At 51.7% G+C, this 17,629-nt stretch overlaps 1 protein-coding gene across 17 annotated transcripts; it reads right to left on the bottom strand.

The window, feature by feature from the left end:
* Window positions 1–409: 409 nt before the first annotated feature.
* Window positions 410–17,616, bottom strand: ZNF205 (zinc finger protein 205). Of its 17 annotated transcripts, none has more exons than XM_064478380.1 (13): window positions 17,428–17,616; window positions 17,246–17,326; window positions 15,576–15,692; window positions 14,753–15,064; window positions 14,402–14,447; window positions 10,574–11,407; window positions 9,735–9,865; window positions 7,104–7,242; window positions 4,484–4,697; window positions 4,099–4,190; window positions 3,609–3,729; window positions 1,929–2,027; window positions 410–1,666 (listed from the first exon to the last, which is right to left on the bottom strand). In XM_064478380.1, exons 8-13 carry the CDS (start codon window positions 7,158–7,160, stop codon window positions 600–602), a joined length of 1,650 nt encoding a protein of 549 aa, XP_064334450.1. In that variant the 5' UTR covers window positions 7,161–7,242; window positions 9,735–9,865; window positions 10,574–11,407; window positions 14,402–14,447; window positions 14,753–15,064; window positions 15,576–15,692; window positions 17,246–17,326; window positions 17,428–17,616; the 3' UTR covers window positions 410–599. The 17 variants fall into 17 exon arrangements, with proteins under 17 accessions (XP_064334450.1, XP_064334453.1, XP_064334451.1 ...); XM_064478383.1 differs by having other exon boundaries at window positions 10,574–10,750; XM_064478381.1 differs by having other exon boundaries at window positions 10,574–10,725.
* Window positions 17,617–17,629: the final 13 nt, after the last annotated feature.

Below are 17,629 nucleotides of genomic sequence, written 5' to 3'. Positions count from 1 at the left end.
GGAGACAGGGTAGGCAGGAGACACTCAACATGAATTCTCATGCTGGCTCTGCCCTGCTCCTGGCTCCCAAAGAGAAGAGCCAAGGGAGGGTCCAGAGCTCAGCGGGCAATGCCTCTGGGAGGAGAGTGACAACACCAGCAGACCACCCCACCGGGAGTCCACGATTTCAGAAGTGGCTAGCGGGCTTCGGGTTTGGAAACCTCTGTGCTCAGAAGCCTTGGCCTGTAGAATCTGGAATGGGTCCCTAGGTAGGTCAAGGCAAGGGAGGAAGCTGTCCAAGCCCCCAGAGGGATGACTCAGTGATGGCTGAGTGAAGATGCATGGTTGACCCAGGAGTTCCCCTCACCCTCCACCCCCAAGTCCAGGGTCAGCCTCCAGGGCCCCAGGAGACAGAGCTATAGGCTGTGGCTTGAATTCCAAGGCCTTTAATTTGTGGCCAGCATGCCTGCTCCTCACCCTAGCTCCTCCCGTGTTTGCCGCGCCCCACCCCCATGCCAGCACCTCCCGGCTCCCTTCCTGGGCCTCACCAGGCCACACCCCCAGCTGCTCCTCTCCCTCCCTCCCCTGCTCCCGTCACCTGGCCCCTCCCTCCTAGCCTCCTAGGTGGGAGCTGGTGGGGGTGAGGCCAGCGCCCCGGCCGCCCCCAGCATCAGCATGGCCAGGGCCTTGGGCCCCGCCGTGTGAATCTTCTCGTGCCGGTGCAGGTTGGAGCGGCGGCTGAAGCTCTTGCCGCACAGCGGGCAGGAGTAGGGCCGGACCCCGCGGTGGGTGCGCTGGTGGGCGGTCAGGTGCGAGCTGTGGCTGAAGCTCTTGCCGCAATCGAGGCAGTGGTAGGGCTTCTCGCCGGTGTGCGTGCGGTTGTGGGCAATGAGGTTGGAGCGCTGGCTGAAGCACTTGCCGCACTCGGGGCACGGGTAGGGCTTGACCCCAGTGTGGGTGCGCTGGTGGGTGACGAGGGCCGAGCTCTGCGTGAAGCACTTGCCGCAGATGGGACACTTGTGTGGCTTGGCGCCCGTGTGGGTGCCCTGATGGGTGACCAGGTCCGAGCGGCGGGTGAAGCGCTTGGCGCAGCGGTCGCACACGTAGGGCTTTTCGCCCGTGTGGATGCGCTGGTGCTGGATCAGCGTCGAGTGGTGGCTAAAGCTCTTCCAGCAGGAGGGGCAGGTGTAGGGCTTCTCGCCGGTGTGGATGATCTGGTGCTGGATGAGGTGCGAGCTGCGGCCGAAGCGCTTGCCGCAGTCCGTGCAGGCGTAGGGCTTCTCGCCCGTGTGTGTGCGCCGGTGCGTCACCAGGTGGGAGTGCCAGCTGAAGCCCTTGCCGCACTGCTCGCACGTGTAGGTCTTCTTGTCTGCGTCGCCGTCGACAGCCAGGCCCTCCTCGCTGCTCTCAGGGGCGGTGGTCTCCTGGTCTCTGGGTCGCTCTGGGAAGCCACCCTCCTGGGCCTTTGGGAGGCCATTGTCAGGCGGGGCTGGTTTGGGCTGTCCCTCCTCCAAGGGAGCGGACTGCACATCGTCTTTGGCTGGCCCTGGGCTCTGCCCGCTGGCCGCTGGCTGCCCGCACTGCAGGGCGTCCCCCTGGGCTCTCTCCACCCTGCCTTTGAAGGACTTCACATCCCTGAGGGCTGCCAGGGATGGGGCCAGCTCCTTCTTCCCCACCTCCATGGCTCCTGGATAAAGAGGGTTTCCAGCAAGAGAGAGGCTTTCACAAGGGACTCAGGGGAATTTGGGAGGTGGAGATAAGGGCCAGGACCTGTGGGGAACCCCGGAAGAGCCACCCTCTACAGGGGAGGGGAGGCTGTGGCCTTGCCCCAGGAAGGGTTGTGTCTGCACCCCATGGGAAACAGAGAGCACTCTGACAAAGAGCACCAGGGAGTGACAACCATGACCACACTGCCCCGGGGCCCGCCCACCTGTCACTGCTGCACACACCTCTCCTCTCCTCATCTCCCGTCTGTCGGCTGGAGCTTGAGGCCTCGCCCTTGCCCTGCACTTGACAGGCCCAGAAAGGTCTGCTGAAGGGAAACCCTGCTTGGAAAGAGATGCTGCACTCAGTCAGGGCCCTTCTGGGCTGCAAGCAGGAGATTCCCCCATACCCCCACCCCCGCCCCAGAGGTGATGGAGCACAAGGAGAGGGGGTGCAGAGGTGGCCACCCCATCTCTAGGATGCACATTCCAGGGTAACTGCCACACACACTCTTCCTGGGCTGCATCTGGAATCTGTCTTGTTTCCCTGAACAAGCAAGAGAACTGAAGGGAAAGGGGCTGGGCCAGGTCAGCTGCTGGCCACCCCCTTATGTCACACAGCCCCAAGGAGTGGGCCCAGCAATGGCAGAAACAAAACACTGTCTTCCTCTCCTGTACCTGCACCTTTCCAAGACCACAGACAGAAAGGACTGGGGGAGGGACAGTGGGCAAAAAGAGGCCAAGTGGAGGGCCTGGGCTAAGACAGCTAGGGACACTGACTGCCTAGAAGTCAGAGACCAAAGGTCTGTTTGCCAAGTCCCCCACAGTGAAGGCCTAGAAATTCTGGCCAGGTCAGGAAGAGAGTAGAGGGGCCCTGGCCTCCATGCCCTGATCTAACCCCCATGGGAGGGAAGGAATGTTTGGACCAACTGGGCAGTCTAGGGCTTTCATGAGGCCCGCCATGGGGCTGCAAGTGGGTGCTAGTTCCCTCTGATCTCCCAGGACCTGCCTGGACCTGCTGGTCTGGGGCCCAGAGAGTGTTAACAATGGGTTGTGAGCAACTTGAGATAATTAAAGGCATAATAAGCAGGGCGGCTGCTGTGACCCTGGGGCCCACCAGGGACGGCGAGGGGTCTCGGCCCACTGTCAAAGTCAAAGGGTAAACTGACCAAGCCCCTGGCTCTGCCTGGACTAGCAGGTAGGCAACAGAAGTGCATTGACCGACAGACTGACTAACTGAAAGAATGACAATGAATGAATGAACGCTCTGATTTTTCCATACACCCTCATAAAATTCTGCCACAGAAACTAGAGCCTGGAACTGCGAAGTCAAAGCCCTGGGACTAAACTACTTACCATGAGAGAAACAGAGGGAGCCAAGGCCCCTCTGAGAAGAGGACACAGCCCTGGGGCAGATGGGACATCTCAGAGTCAAAGGCCAGGAGAGATTAGCTGGCACCATTCCTGACCCCCTAGGCTAGCAACCTGACTCCAGAGCCAAGCTTTCTGCTCAGACACTTCAGAAGCTGGGCTTGAAGGAGGCTGCAGTGAAACTCCAGGAATAAGCACTAGGGGAGAACTGAAGAGAATCAGGGTCCCTAGGTCCACACTGTCCAACACAGTGGCCACTAGCCACATGAGGCTATTTTCAGCTCAAGTCTGAGCTGATTAAAATGAGATGAAACAAAAACTCAGTTGCTCTAGATGCATTTCAAGGGCTCAGTAGCCACATCTGGCCGGTGGCTACCATATCCATGGACAGAACATGTCCATCACTGGGAAGGCTCTCCACAACAGCCAGGTCTGGATGAACAGCAAGAGGGGGTGTAAGCCCTGGAAAGGGAGGCGGAGGCAACAGCGGGATGGGCCCACCTCTGACTTCCCAGGACCTCAGGCAGCAGCACCCCAGCACAAGCGAGCCTTTACCAAAGGACAGCCCGTTCCTCTTCTGCAGGACATCCCTGTAGAAGCTCTGCTGTGTGTGGTCCAGCTGTCCCCACTCCTCACGGGAGAGGTACAGAGCCACGTCCTCAAAGGTCACTGGCATCTGAAACAACATGAAATGCCCACCCTCCAGGACACGCCAGGACATGGTGGAGGAGCCTGGTGGTGACAAGACATGGGCGAGACCCCAGACTCCCATCGTGCTGACTCGAGTGAGGCCTGTCCTCGGGTCTGATGGTGAAGCAGGACAGCTGCCCAAGGAAGGCTCTTTTAGGGGCAAAAGCAAAGCGAATGTGTGCAGCAGAAGACAAGAGACAAAAACAAGAGTTCTTTTCGGGCAGCACGGTCAGAGCTCAGGACCTCTGGCCCCCTCCCTCAAGTTCAGAGCTCAGATCCGGAGGACGATTCAGTCAGAGACACTGTCCCTCCCTGTCCTTTGGCATTTCCTCCAGCCTTGGATGGGGACACTCACCTGGGACCAGGCGGTGAGGAGTGCCGCAGCCATCTGCCGGTCTCTGGTCCTCCCCTCCTGGGAAAGTACAGGGATCTGGGGGGAGGGGAGGGCTGAGAGAGGAGAGAGGTCCTTAGGTGGCCACCTTGTCCTGCCTGGCCCTCCTGCTCCCCCTGAGCGAGCTCATGCCTGGCTTACCAAGGACACCCACGGCTGTTTCCAACTCTACCCATGACCTGACCCAAAAAGAGGGTCAGGAGGCTTTGAGGGTGAGTGGGGGCGTCCCCTGAGAGGCAGGTAGGGCAGACATCTGGGCCATCTCCAGGGCAGGAGAGCTCCTCCCCTCCCAGCCCCTCCCCGCCTCTGCTGCCTGGGCAAGTGCCTCTCCCCACGTCCCCCTCCTCACCTCCACCAGGCAGGAAATGCACTTTCTCTTTAGAGCCCTGGCTTAGGGGCATCCAGCCCCGCACTCCTTGAGCTCTGGCCTCCTGTGACGCCCCATCAGGGTGTGACTCTTCTGGCTCCATCTTGATGTGGGGTGACTCCTGAGCGGCTCCCAAAGGCACTGTCTCCTCCGACTTGGAAAGCATTTCTTGACAAGAATGCCCATGACCTGAAATCTAGGAGCAACAACCCCATCAGCACTGGGATGGAGGATGGGAGATGCAGCCGAACTCCACGCTTGGGGGACCCACAGAGGCAGACACCCAAGGTGGCAGAACACCCACCAAATGCAAGGCTGGCCTTGCTTCCAACTCCATCCCCAGAGACCCACACATGCCTGGCTCACCCCCATGAGGCAGGACAGTGAGGGGAGGAAGGAAGGCTCATCAAGGCCCTGCCAGGTGCCCACAGGGCAGGTGCCTCTTCCTAATTCAATGCTCACACCTCCCATAGCAGTGTGGACAGTTAGTCTTTAATATATGAGGACACCTAATACAGTTGGTTGGGCTGAATGGTGTACCCTCAAAATGCATGTCTCCTCAGAACCTCAAAATGTGACCTTATTTGGGAAAAAAAGATCTTTGCAGATGTAATTAATTATGGATCTTGAGATGAAGTCATCAAAATTGGATCCTAAAGCCAATGACTGATGTCCCTATAAGAGAAGAGGACACAAAAGCACAGAGGGAAAGCCACATGAAGATGGAGGCAGAGACTGGAGTGGTGCTGTCACAAGCCAAGGGACACCTGGAGTGGCCAGAAGCTGAGAGGCAGGAAGAAGCCTCCACTAGGACCTAGGGAGGGGCCCTGCCGACACCTCCAAAAGCATGAAAGAATAAATTCTGGTTGTTATAAGCCACCCAGTTTGTGGTCCTTTGTTACAGCAGATACAGGAAACTCACAAACCCAGGCTCCAAGATCAGACAGTGGTCAAGATCATGGAGCTTGGAGTGACTGGGCCAGGACTTGAATGCAACTGCATCTGACTTACAAGTCACCCCAGGGCCATCATTTCCTGAAAGTGACAGGAAGGCATGTGGCCTTGGGCCATTTCAGGCCTGACTCAGTTGGTCATAGCAGTTGTGAATTTTTTCATGAGGGAAAAAAAGCCCAATGTACCTCTAGCTGTGCCAAGGCCTCGTGCCCACCTCAGTCTGACGGAAAGAAAACTCTCAGGCTCACCCACCTCACACTGCCCCCACAATGGGAGTCCAGGGCCCTCCCTCCCCTCTTCACACCAGCCCCAGCCCCAGCCCTCTGGGAGGGTGAGGAGCAGGCTCTGGAGTCAGGCTACCAGGGCTCGAATCCAGAATCAGCCCTCACTAGCCTTTCAACTCTGAGCAGACATCACCTTCCCACAGACCCCAAGAGCCTTGGGAAAGTCTCTCCTCCTTGCACACCTCTGTTGAGGCCTCATTCTCATCCATAGCACTGGGCACTGGGCACTGGCCAGCTTTCTGCTGGGAACTCAAGCCTAGCCCTCCACCTTCCCACTCACCTCAGTCTCCATTAAGGTCTGAAAGAGAAAGACCCTCAGGCCAGGAGTCAGAGAGCCTGGGAGCTGCCCGGGCCAGGTGGCCTCTGAGACTCAGCTGCTCTGCCTCCCGCACAGATAATCTGTGAAAATGAGCTTCCTGCTCCTGAATATTCTGAACAGAGTGGCGTCAGTAATTATTATTATTACTCTGCTGTGTGAGCTGACAGAATCCAACATCAGCAGAGAATGCTGCAGATGTGTGAGGCCCACTGGGGGTTACAAAAGCATTATGGAAGGGAAACTGAATAGAGTTAAAAATTCTTTGTGCTTCTATGGTGTGAAAATAGAATACTTGATTTGTATTTGTACTTACAACCACCGGAAATACTAGTCGAGGGTATCCAGGTTCCTCTGACCTACGTTCTAGCTGCTGTGGGAGTTCTCGCTGTGTACGTTACAATAATGATCTCCTAGGGGCTGATGAACTGCTTACAGAAGACTTTCATGCCCATAATTCCCAAGCCTCCCAAACACCTGGCGCGACAGGTGGGAACAGCAAGCACGTGATCCACATTTTATAGATGACACACCTGGTCCCCGAAGCCCAGGGAACTTGCTCAAGGTCACACACCCAGCTCCAGTCCTAAGCCTAGGGACCCTGGTTCCCCCGCAGGTTATATTACACACACGGGCAACAGGTACAGGGAAGACTATGTGCTTAGATCCAGAGAGGGAGGAGACGGGGTCCCAGGCGGAGGGGAGTGGAGAGTAGACGGAGGCTTGTGCATGTGCTGTAAGTGCTGTTCAGAGAGCAAAACTCTCTGGTTTGACACCCATGCAGCCTCCTTACTATCCCTGTAGCCTTTGGTCTGCAGACTACCGAATTCACCAGGCAAAGCAAAGCAATCCCATAGAAGTCAGTCCCCAGGTGGAAGGTATTTCCCATCAGAACCATCTTCTCTTCTACACCCCACACCCCATCTACCGCCTCTACTCTCCCAGTGAGTCTAACTCTTCCATTGGTCTAAATGGCCTGCCTTGAAAATCCCCTCCCACTCCAGTTCCTTCCAGTGCATGCCCCCCTTACCCAGCACCCCAACCATACCTCTCGGGCTCTCTCCTTGTCCTGGGTAGCCCAGATGCCTCCTCCACCTGTAGACATTTCCTATCTCAGAGCTAGAAAGCACAGCTGAGTTGTTTCTTGCTCTTGCTGGCCAAGCCCCCTCTAGCTTCTGGCCAGGAGTCTGGAAGAACAGGAGGAAATTAGCCAGCATCTCTTGGACATTTCAAGCTCCCCAAATTTCCACGCAGGACCAGACCCATTCCTGGTCCCAATCAGAAATAAAGCCTCCCAGATGCCCTCCAACGGCCTCATTCTCTATGCTGCTTTTTGGTCCCTCACTTTGACAGAATGCTATTTTGTATTATCCCCTTTATCGCTGAAGCAAGAACTCCGAATTTCAGAGCAACTGGGTTAGGGAAAGCCAGGGAGAGTTGGAAGCTGTATCTCCTGTCATCAGGAGCCAGAAGATCTGCAGCGATCCTACAAAACAGATGCTGGGTGGGGCCCCGCCCACCACAGTCAGCTCCGCATAAGAATCCAGGCCCCGCTGTCTCCCGGGCCCAGGACACACACACACCCTGCGCTCGACCTGACTCGGTCCCGCCTGGGATCCAGAAATTGAGCTGCCCGCTCTCAGCAGCCCTCCCTGCGGTTGCAACCACCCGCCCAGGCCGGGTGTCCATCCTGCTCACGGTCCTGGACAGATGATGTCCTTCCTCTTCCCGAACCCGGGTCCAGGCCTCCTTTTCCCCGCCAGCCCGTAGCCTTCCACCTTTGACCCCGTCCCCTCCTGCCAGCTGGCCGCCCGCGAGGGTGTCGGGATCCAGGTGCCCTCCCAGCCCCCCTCTCACCGAGGTGGAGGCGGAGGCGGAGGTGGAGGGGACACCTCGGGCGGCGGGGACCCCTCCCCCGGGGAAGGGAGTCTCCGCAGCCTACACCGGGCGCGGGGAGCCGGGTGGAGACTGGGATTAGGGACAACAGGAAGTCCCTCCCAGATCCCGTTCCCCTCGCAGCTGCTGCCCTACAGGGTTCCCAGCTTGGAGGGTTCCGGGTCTGGGGTCCCGAGCCAGGCTGCACCTGTTCTTGGCCAGGAGGTAACTCTCAGATATGCACTGCCGGCTCAGGATCGCTTTACCCGGTACGTACTCGTGACACACGCCAAGCAAGGGCGCCAAAATGGGAAAATTCACCTTGTGGAAGGATTTTGATATTTGACATTTCAAAGACAGCATTGCAGCTGTCCTCACAAAACGAAGGGCACTTTGCTGAGTGAAGGAACACGATGGTCTTTTTCAGCACACAGAGCTTCTGAAGGTTTTATAGGTGTCTCCGTGGAGATGTCCTTGGATTTGATTTAAGGCTCCCAGACTGGTCAGCAGGTCCCCCGGTTTCCCACCTCCCCCCCACCTTTCAAGACTGGCATGGAGTTCTCCCTCCTTCAGGGCAAACTTAGGAACCAGAGAGTCCTGGGAACTCCTTTCTACCCACCTCTAACCCTCATGCCTCACACCTTGGAAAGATATGGGCTTATCTGATTTTTCCAGACACCCTCCCCTCAACTCCCTCTCAAGCCTAGGGATAGAGGTACAAAGGGGTCTGACCCAGCTACCCATTGGGTCTCAAACTCTCAGACTTCTATGGTGGCTTCATACTCCACCACCTAATCTCTGTCTTCCCCTCAGACCCGGAGAACTAAGGCACCCCACAATGGAAGAATAGAGACTGTGTTTCACTTTCTGGGGCAGGGAACCCATTTCTCCTGGGCTGGGCAGGGCACAGGAGATGGGTGTCAGGAAAGGGGAGAAGGCCAGCCCTGTAGTCAGATTCTGGAAAGATTCCTCCTGGAAACATTCCCATGCCCCCCGCCTTTGGCCCATCAGAGTCCTCTGGGGTGCACCCACTTCACTCAGCAAGACAGGTACAACTGGCCCCTGTCTCACCCCATGGGTGTGCTGTGTGTGCTCACAAGGGTTTAATTTTTTTAAAACTTAGTTTTTAACACTTAAACATTAGGAGAGTTCCTATAAAATCAATTTTCTTGAGAAACCAGAACATCTAGCAACCCCAGACCCATATTTCTCACATTCAGGGCCTGCTCTCAGATTGCCACTTGGACCTTACATCATTTTGAGTTTGCAATTCAGCTGTTGGAGGCCAATTTGTTTTAGGAGTCATAGGATTCTGATTGATTCTGTTACTGCTTTGATGAAAGAAAAACTGCCCCTGGGGTTTGTCTCTGGTCAATATTTCCAGGTCTTTTAAACTTTAAGGTAAAGAGAGATGAACAAAGTTGTGTCAAGTCAATACTGTTTTCCACTCAGAGAGAATCGTAAACAGTCAATAAGTAAAGAAGAGATCAAAAACCTAAGTGCCTTCAATAACCAGGCAGTACCATAAACGACCAGTGTCTTGGGTATAAGACCAAAGTGGGAGGGACTTTGGGGGCCTCAAGAAACCATATTTTGTTTAAAGGAGGCAGCTGGGGGCTCAGTATTGCCAAAGCTTGGGGATTTTTCAAGAGAAGCCCCAAAATTCAATTTGTATGTGAAATATCCTAACTTTTGAATGTTGATGACCAAAACAAACAAAAAAACATTTTAAGAACTGCATACAACTCCAGCAGAAAACATCTGCTGTTGCACTCACAGGCCACCAGGTTAGGGATGTACTTACCTCAGGAGCCTGGTCACAAGATAACTATCGTGGAAGAAGGCACTTACTGGAGCTTTAGGCACAGGAAACACTCAACAAATGTCAACTCTGGTCTCCCGCGGCTTCCGTGAGTTTGAGTAAGAATATGCCACCTTTAGTAAATAAATCATGATGTATCCTCAGATTGGCCTGCAAGCTGACTCGGGTCTTAAAGAGGACCTCACCAAAACACCCAGAATAATAAAAACTAGAAAAAATCATCTGAAGTAAGAAAAACAAAAACAAACGTGTACTAAATAAGACGGTTAAGCCAGGCTGGAGACAGGGCAATGTAGAGATTTAACCTTAGGAAGGAGAGATGATCAGGGGCAAATAAAGGAATGAGAAGCCAAGAAAAATAGAATAATCGAGTAAACCGCAGAGCAGATGGTAACCATTGAAAAAGAAGAAAAGGAAGCCAGTGTAAGTGTTAGGTAGTTGGGGCCCCAGAAATAGAAAATTTTTAAAGAAGGAAAAATAACTAAGAACTCCCAGGGCCGCTGGAGACCAGGTCGTGAGAGCTCACGCGGGCGGCGGCCCTCTCACCCCCGGGGGCGTGGAGGAAACCCCGCGGCCCCGTTCCCTGATGCGAGGCGGCGGCAGCTGGGACGCGTTCGGAGCCACTGGAGGCCCAGGAGCCCCGCGTCCGCTAGTCGGTGCCGCCCAGATCAGCTGCCCACAGAACTCCAACGCTGGGAGTGCGTCACCCAGGCAACGACTCTGCCCCGCCCCGGCCCGTCAGCGCACCCACTGGAGACGCTGGTGATTGGCTGTCGCCTCGATGGCCCCGCCCCACCAGGGTACCGCTCTGCCGCCCTTACCTGCGCGCTCCCGTCCGCGCCCCCGAGAGGCAGCCCCTCCGAGGTGGGAGGGTCACATCGGTGCAGCCTGACCCTGCCAGTGCGCCCGCATTTCTCGTCCGGCTGCCTCATTCCAACTTCCGGTTTTCCCGCCTTTTCGTGGCGCCCGGACACTGGGGGCAACGGGGGCGGTGAGGACTGCGGGGAAGAGCCCCGGGAGCCCTCGAGTCGGCGTTCCCGTGGGGAAACTGAGGCTGTCTGCGCGACGGCCCTCCGCCCTAGAGCACTGGTGCCGGGGGACCCGGGAGCACGAATTGCCGCCCAGCGACCCGTCCAGCCTCCCAGGTCAAGGGTCTCCCCGCACAGAACTGTTCCGGGTTTTGTTTTGTTTCAAAAATAAGAGTGTATTATATGCTGCTGACCTGCCCACTGTGTGTGTGTGACACACATCTTAGAGATTTTCAGTATAGAAAACATATAGAGAAAAACAAAACAAAACATGGAGCTTGTCAAAGACCAAAATACAGCCAGAGATTATAAAGCAGTGGAAACAGATTTTATTCGGTAACTACAGATAGCAGGAGAAAGAGCTGTGCTCCGTTTGATTTGTGTAGAGGCGACTGGGTGTTTCAAAGGGAGAATAAGGAGGTGGGGGCTCTCAGTAGAGTCAGAAAAGTGAAAATGAAAAATCACAAAGAGCTGGGCAGTGAAGAAGCGATTAGATCAGGTGTGTCTGCTGGCTGGCAGGTGTGGAAGTCAGGAGCCTATCCTCCCACGGAGAACGGAGATAGAGGCCTTGACATTCCTGATGAGTACATTTCAGAAGAATGGCTCTCAGGTCTGTGAGAGATGCTTCTGGGTTGTAAGAGACATGTATTCACAATTATAAGAGCTTTTCAGTAAATGCTCCAAGAAAGGGAGGTCAGGGACCTAGCATCAGGTATTAGCTAGAATAGTACATCCTACTGGCAGCGTTGAGTACATTCCCAGGCACGCGATTTAGGGGTCATCCTAGCCTTATGCTTCTAGAAGCCATGCTAGAGTTTGGTCAAGTCTCTTAGGTCAGGTTTGGATGGATGGTTACGTGCCAAGCATCCTGCAATTCTCAAGCAGTGCCTTGCTGTTTTTCAGCTATGGCATATTTTATTGTATGGCTGTATCACAGTCTCTTTAACGAGGAGCCTGCTCACCATCCAATTCTTGATGCCCTTGCCTAGCTGCAACTGGAACTACCCAGCAGCTGGACCCTTTGCTCCTTTCCAGTGGGTGAACAAGTGTAACATCTGATCTTGCAAACAGGGCAGCCAGAGAGGTTGCCAACCCGAAACCCGGCTCCTGGATCTCAGCTATGATGCTGGCCCAGAAGCCTGCCCCATCAAAGTTGGCAGAAATGGCCCTCTCCTGCCCTGGGCAAGCTCCAGGAGGACAGGAGTCTCCTCCCTAGGCAGCAACTCCAAGCACTTCTTACCGTGAATGTCAAGGCTGGCAGCTTCAGCCTCAACCAGGCAAGCCGTGATCACCAAGGCCAGAAAAGCCCTGAAACTTTGTAGGGTTGGCTGGATATATTCCCCAAACACCCACATCCCAACTGTCAGAACATTGTCTCCACCTGGGAGCTAAAGACAGCTTACAGTACAGGCAGAGAGGGGACTCTCTATTGAAACCAAGCTCAAGAGTCAACTCCATCTGGCTCTTTGTGGATAGATATTAGAGTAAATTAAGTTACATTCTGTTTAGAAGTTGTTGCATTTTTATGAAACAAGGACACTGTCATCAACCTAAAATACCCTTCGCTGTTGCTGCTGCCACTTCCTGCTATCTGATACCTGAAGTGTCCCCTAGTCTTGGGTAGAGTTTCAGGCTACAATCACTTACAAAAGCTAACGACACTGAAGCAGGTGGGGACTGGGGTACTCAGGAGGCATCCTGACTGGCTCAGCATCAGAGGACCCCTACTGGAGGCCCCTCATGGGAGCAGATGACAGTGGAACTCAGGCAACCCCCCCTTGATGTCCTTTTCAGCTAATGTTTTCCCCTCCTTCCTCCTGTTGCAGTCTCTGTCCCCTGCCGTCAGCTCTCCGACTCCCTCCTTTACACGTCATGTGGGCTTTCACAGATATCTTTTCTATTCTTTTTACTCCATTGGATGTGGAAAAAACTGTAGAACTTCCTTTAGTTTCACTTTCTCTCATCCTTTTAAAAATTCTATTTTTGTGAATGCTTTATAATGTGAAAAAGAATCAGATAATGGCAGGAATCAGGGCTCCATGGAGAAAGGACTGATCTTAGGACTGGGGCAGGAAATGCACAAGATGAGTCGGTAGACGGTGGGAGGGGAAATGATACAAGCTCTCTAGACAACTGTGGCAGAATCTTCTGAAGCTGGGCATCACCTACCCTCTGACACAGCGATTCACTGCTGGGCATGAACCCCACAGCAACACACATATATGGTCACCAGAGACATACAAGAACTACTAAATGTGGCCCCAAACTGAAAACTAGCCACAGTACAAATAAATATCACAACAGTGAATACCATTCAGGGAATAAGCAACGTGTGGTTGAGTCCCCCACTGTAGAGTGAGTAAAGTCAGATGAGAGTTTTTATTGTGTGACTTCACTTACATGAAGTTCAAAAACAAATCTGTTACAGTTGCAAGTCAGGATAGAGATTATGGGGGAGAAGAAGTGACCAGAAGAGGGCACCAGAGTAGTCCCGAGAGCAACAGTAAATTCTGATTTCTTCGGGATGTTAATTGGGAAGCTAAAGGGCTGTTTTCCCTTGGTTAAAATACATCAGGCTCTTCATTTTTGGTTAGTGCACATTTCTGTATGTTACACCTAAAAGTTTACTTTAAAAAAAGAGAGAGTGAAAGGAGAGATACCAGTTAGGTTATTTCTATGACCCAGGAAAGAGATGATGGTGATCTCGACTTGGTAGCGGCAGTGAGGGTAGAGAAATAGATTTGAAAAATATTTAGGCTACCAGACCTATGGAACTTGGAGACTGATGAGATGTAAGGATGAAGTAAAGCAAGAGGGTCAAGGATAAATCCAAGTATCTGGCTTGAGCAAGAGACTGGATTGTATTACATTTACTGAAATAAAGAATACCAAGAAAGACTTGGGTTTGACATGGAATATTCACTCAATCCACATTTAGTGAGTGTTTGTTATGTGCTGGGCAGTGGGGATACTGCAGTGAATGGCAGCAAAGCCAGTGTTTAAGTGGCTAGGTGCATTTGGTTTTGAACATGAAGACATTGGGGTATTTATGAGAAATCTAAGTAGTAATGTCAAGTAGATAAAGAGTTGAGAAGCAAAATATAAACACAAGGGTATTGGCACTGAGAGTATTATTGAGGCCACAGCAGCTACAAAACCACTGAGGGAGGTGTATTAGTTATCTATTGCTGCATAACAAATAATCCCAAAACATTGCAGCTTACGATAAATTCTTATTATCTCACAATTTCGGCACCCAAATGAGTGCCTCTAGCACAAGGTCAAGGGTTGTAGTCAAGTTGTTAGCTGGGGCTGTGGTCTCATCTTAAGGCTTAACTGGGGGGCAGGGGATCCAAGTTGGTTGGCCTTGGCCCCTCACCCCATGGGCCTCTCCACAGATGTGTCTGGCCCAGGGTGAGCAAGCAAGAGAGAGAGGGCACATAACAGGGCCCCCAAGACAAAGCCACAGCCTGGTTACCACCTAATTTCGGAAGTGACACCCCATCACTACTACTGGATTCTGTTTATTAGAAGCAATCACTAAATCCAGCCTAGGCTCAACGGCAATGGAGTGAGAAGAGGCCCTCTAGGCCAGAGCCCTTGCAGGGTCCCAACACTTACCTGTCTGGTAGAGGAAGAGGACTTGGTGAAGACTGTGAGGAGACAACTGGAAAAGTAGAGAAAGAAAATAAACAAAAAACAAAAAACACAGAAGAGTGTGGGTCCCAGAAGCTAATAGAGTTCAAAGCAACATGGACAATAAAGCCACTAAGAGGTCAAGCTGGGGACCAATGAACTGCAGAGACATGGTGGCTTACAGCCCAGTAGGGGAAGACAGAAGGAAGCAAAGTAAACAAAAAATCAGTGAGTGAATCACAGACTGTGAGAAGTGCTATAAAGAAAACAAGAGTGCACAGAGAGAACATTTTAAAAAGAGTGGACAGCTCCTTAAAAAACTAAAAATAGACTTACCATATGATCTAGCAGTCCCACTCCTGGACATGTATTTGGAGAAAACTCTAATTCAAAAATATATGGCACCCTAAAGTTCATAGCAGCACTGTTTACAATAGCCAAGACATGGAAGCAACCTAAATGTCCATCCACAGAGATGACTGGATAAAGAAGTTGTGGTATATTTCTTCAATGGAATACTACTCAGCCATAAAAAAGAATAAAATAATGCCATTTGCAGCAACATGGATGGACCCAGAGATCATCATCCTAAGTGAAGCCAGAAAGAGAAAGAAAAAAATACCATATGATATCACTTATATGTGGAACCTAAAAAAAAAAAAAAAAAAAGACACAAATGAACTTATTTACAAAACAGAAACAGACTCACAGACATAGTAAACAATCTTATGGTTACCAGTGGGGGAAGGGGGTGGGAAGGAAAAAATTGGGAGTTCGAGATTTGCAGATCCTAACTACTATATATAAAATACATAAATAAGTTTCTACTGTATAGAACAGGGAACTATATTCAATATCTTGTAGTAACCTATCATGAAAAATATGAAGAGGAATATATGCATGTACATGTATGACTGAAACATTATGCTGTATACCAGAAATTGACACAACATTGTAAACTGACAATACTTCAATAAAAAATTTTTTTAAAGAAATCTGGCAAAAAGTAATCTGTTCCTAGTGCCTGAGGCAATGATGATCCTTAATTCCATGCATGTTTAAACATCTGGATTCCCAGTGACTATAGCTACAATGTCTTGGGACCTATTGTACATTTAAGAATAAACTTTGGTTAAAAAAATAAAAAATGGTAGTTCACCTTCTCTTCAGTTCTCAGACATTTAAGCCTTAGCTGTGAGATCAGAGTAAATCCAGCCCAGAATCCTGTCGAAGTGTGTTCTTAAGGTTTTGTTCTTTTTCCTGAATCCTGTATCACCTGGAATTAAGCCAACTCATTTGAGGGGGAAAAAATTGTGAAGAGGAACTGGCAAAAGAAGAGTGGGAGTGGAAGCATCCATTCCAGGCCAGGCCAGGGAGGTGGCATCAGATTGGTGCTTTCAGGAATTAGAAGGCAAAGGAAAAAGAGGACAGAAGACAAGATCCATGGTAGAAAGGGGCTGTGGGATGAGCCCCAGGCTGAGCTGCCTGGGTTTAGTTCTAAGTGCAGTAGGAAGCCACAGAAGAGCTTGGAGCAACAGAGCAAAGGGATGCAATTAAATGATTTGCCCAAGTCGCACAGCAGCAAATGGCAAAGCCAAGACTGCATCTGGGGCTTGCAGAGCCAATGGCTGGCTCCTGCCAAAGAGACAAGATGAAAAGTCTGGGGGACAGCTAGTTACAGACATTGATGCAAGACCCGGACAGGTGCAGTGCTCACTCTGGTTCTCATCAAAATTCTCGGTGCTTCTGAACCAAGGCTGGTCCTCAGTAAGAGGTCTGGCTGTGCCATAAACACTCTACAATTGCTCCTTCAAGATTGCAACCACCCAGAGGAAAATGCTGGGCTTACAGCTGCAGGAAAAGATGTTACCAATGCAGTATAGAGACAGGCACTTAAGCTGCTGGGTTAACCAGAGGCTAATCAAGGAATCATAGCATTTTTAATAGTAATTCTTCTCAGAGCAGGAGAAGGATTTCTCCTTTTGCCCTGAATTATCCCAAGTGGAGGAATCCTATGGAAACTGAAAATACAATGAAATTCATTTTTCTGTTGCAATCACTGAAGAGATAAGAGAAAAGATGAAGACCCCATCAGTCAGTATTTTCGGGTGCTTTTGCTGACCTGGATAATACTAGACCTAATTTTTTATTTTCATATTTATTGAACAAACAGTAAGTTGGGGTTTGTTTTTTTAACAGTCATAATCAAGTTTTATTGATTTTACATAAATAGTTTATGGTTTGGGGGTTTGTTTTTTGGACACCAATGACTTACAAAAAAATCTAAAGTGACAACTATAATAGTTGAAGTGTGCATTTTTCAAGATAATTCGAGGAGATATTTAAATACACCCCAAGCCAGGTAGATTTATATTGAAAGTCCCTTGGGGACGAGTTTATTATTTACTAAATGGAGTAAAGTAACAATCCAACGACCTCGCAAGAATTTTCGTCTATTCGTGGATAACATTCTGGGAGAGAGGAGTGTATTTTCAAAGATCAGGAAGAATTTGAAGGGGCTTAAATGTTCAGTAACTTTTTTTCCCCCCAATTTTAGTTAATGAAAGTTAAAAGGAATCCCTGCCTCTGTGATCTGGTCCTGCCCAGACTGTAAGCCTCATGGGGGAAGCACTTGTCCTTTCTAATCAGCACTGTGTCCTTGGGCTCGGGGACAGCGCCCTGACACACATGGGGGATGCAAATATTTCCTTAATGAATGAACGAATGGGCGAGGAGCAGGGATATTAGCCAACACCCATGCCCGGCGGAGGGTTAGGGATGAAGGAGGCCAAAAGCTAGTGTTGGTCTTGTGTCACTCTAGGCACCTACCTTTCTGCCTGGAAGCTGTTTCTGATGCTTGGGTCGGCTTGGTCTCTGCTTTTCTGACACAATTCCAGGAAAGGTGCGCACCTGAGTCGGAGGCCCGGAAGTCAGTGTCCCAGTCATCTCCCCACGTCCAGGCTCTCATCCCGGACGCTCCAGGCGCCGAGACCACCAAGTTGGATCCTTACCTGAGGAGGCCATATTCCTGCATTTCACCCCATCGAGTCCATGCAGTGCCCGCTGCTTCCGGTCCAGTTGCCCCCACTCCCAGGGCTCAGACGGCGGCCTCGGCCTCCAAGGCCACAGCCATAGGTGCGCGAGTCACTCCCGGAGGCAGGGGCAGGGGCGGCAGCGCCGGGATTGGGGTGGGGCGGTCCAGCCTAGGTACTG

Source organism: Camelus dromedarius, chromosome 24 (assembly GCF_036321535.1).
Source record: "Camelus dromedarius isolate mCamDro1 chromosome 24, mCamDro1.pat, whole genome shotgun sequence".
Classification (NCBI taxonomy): domain Eukaryota; kingdom Metazoa; phylum Chordata; class Mammalia; order Artiodactyla; family Camelidae; genus Camelus; species Camelus dromedarius.
This window is presented reverse-complemented; position numbering and strand designations above follow the sequence as displayed.

Excerpts from the sequence above, each read along its gene's own strand:
- ZNF205 (XM_064478382.1), bottom strand. The coding sequence starts at position 7,160 with ATGTCTACAGGTGGAGGAGGCATCTGGGCTACCCAGGACAAGGAGAGA. Across the intron at positions 4,698-7,103 it reads ACAAGGAGAGAGCCCGAGAG|ATTTCAGGTCATGGGCATTC; the intron begins GTATGGTTGGGG and ends TGTTGCTCCTAG. Across the intron at positions 1,667-1,928 it reads GGGAGATGAGGAGAGGAGAG|GAGCCATGGAGGTGGGGAAG; the intron begins GTGTGTGCAGCA and ends CTCTTTATCCAG.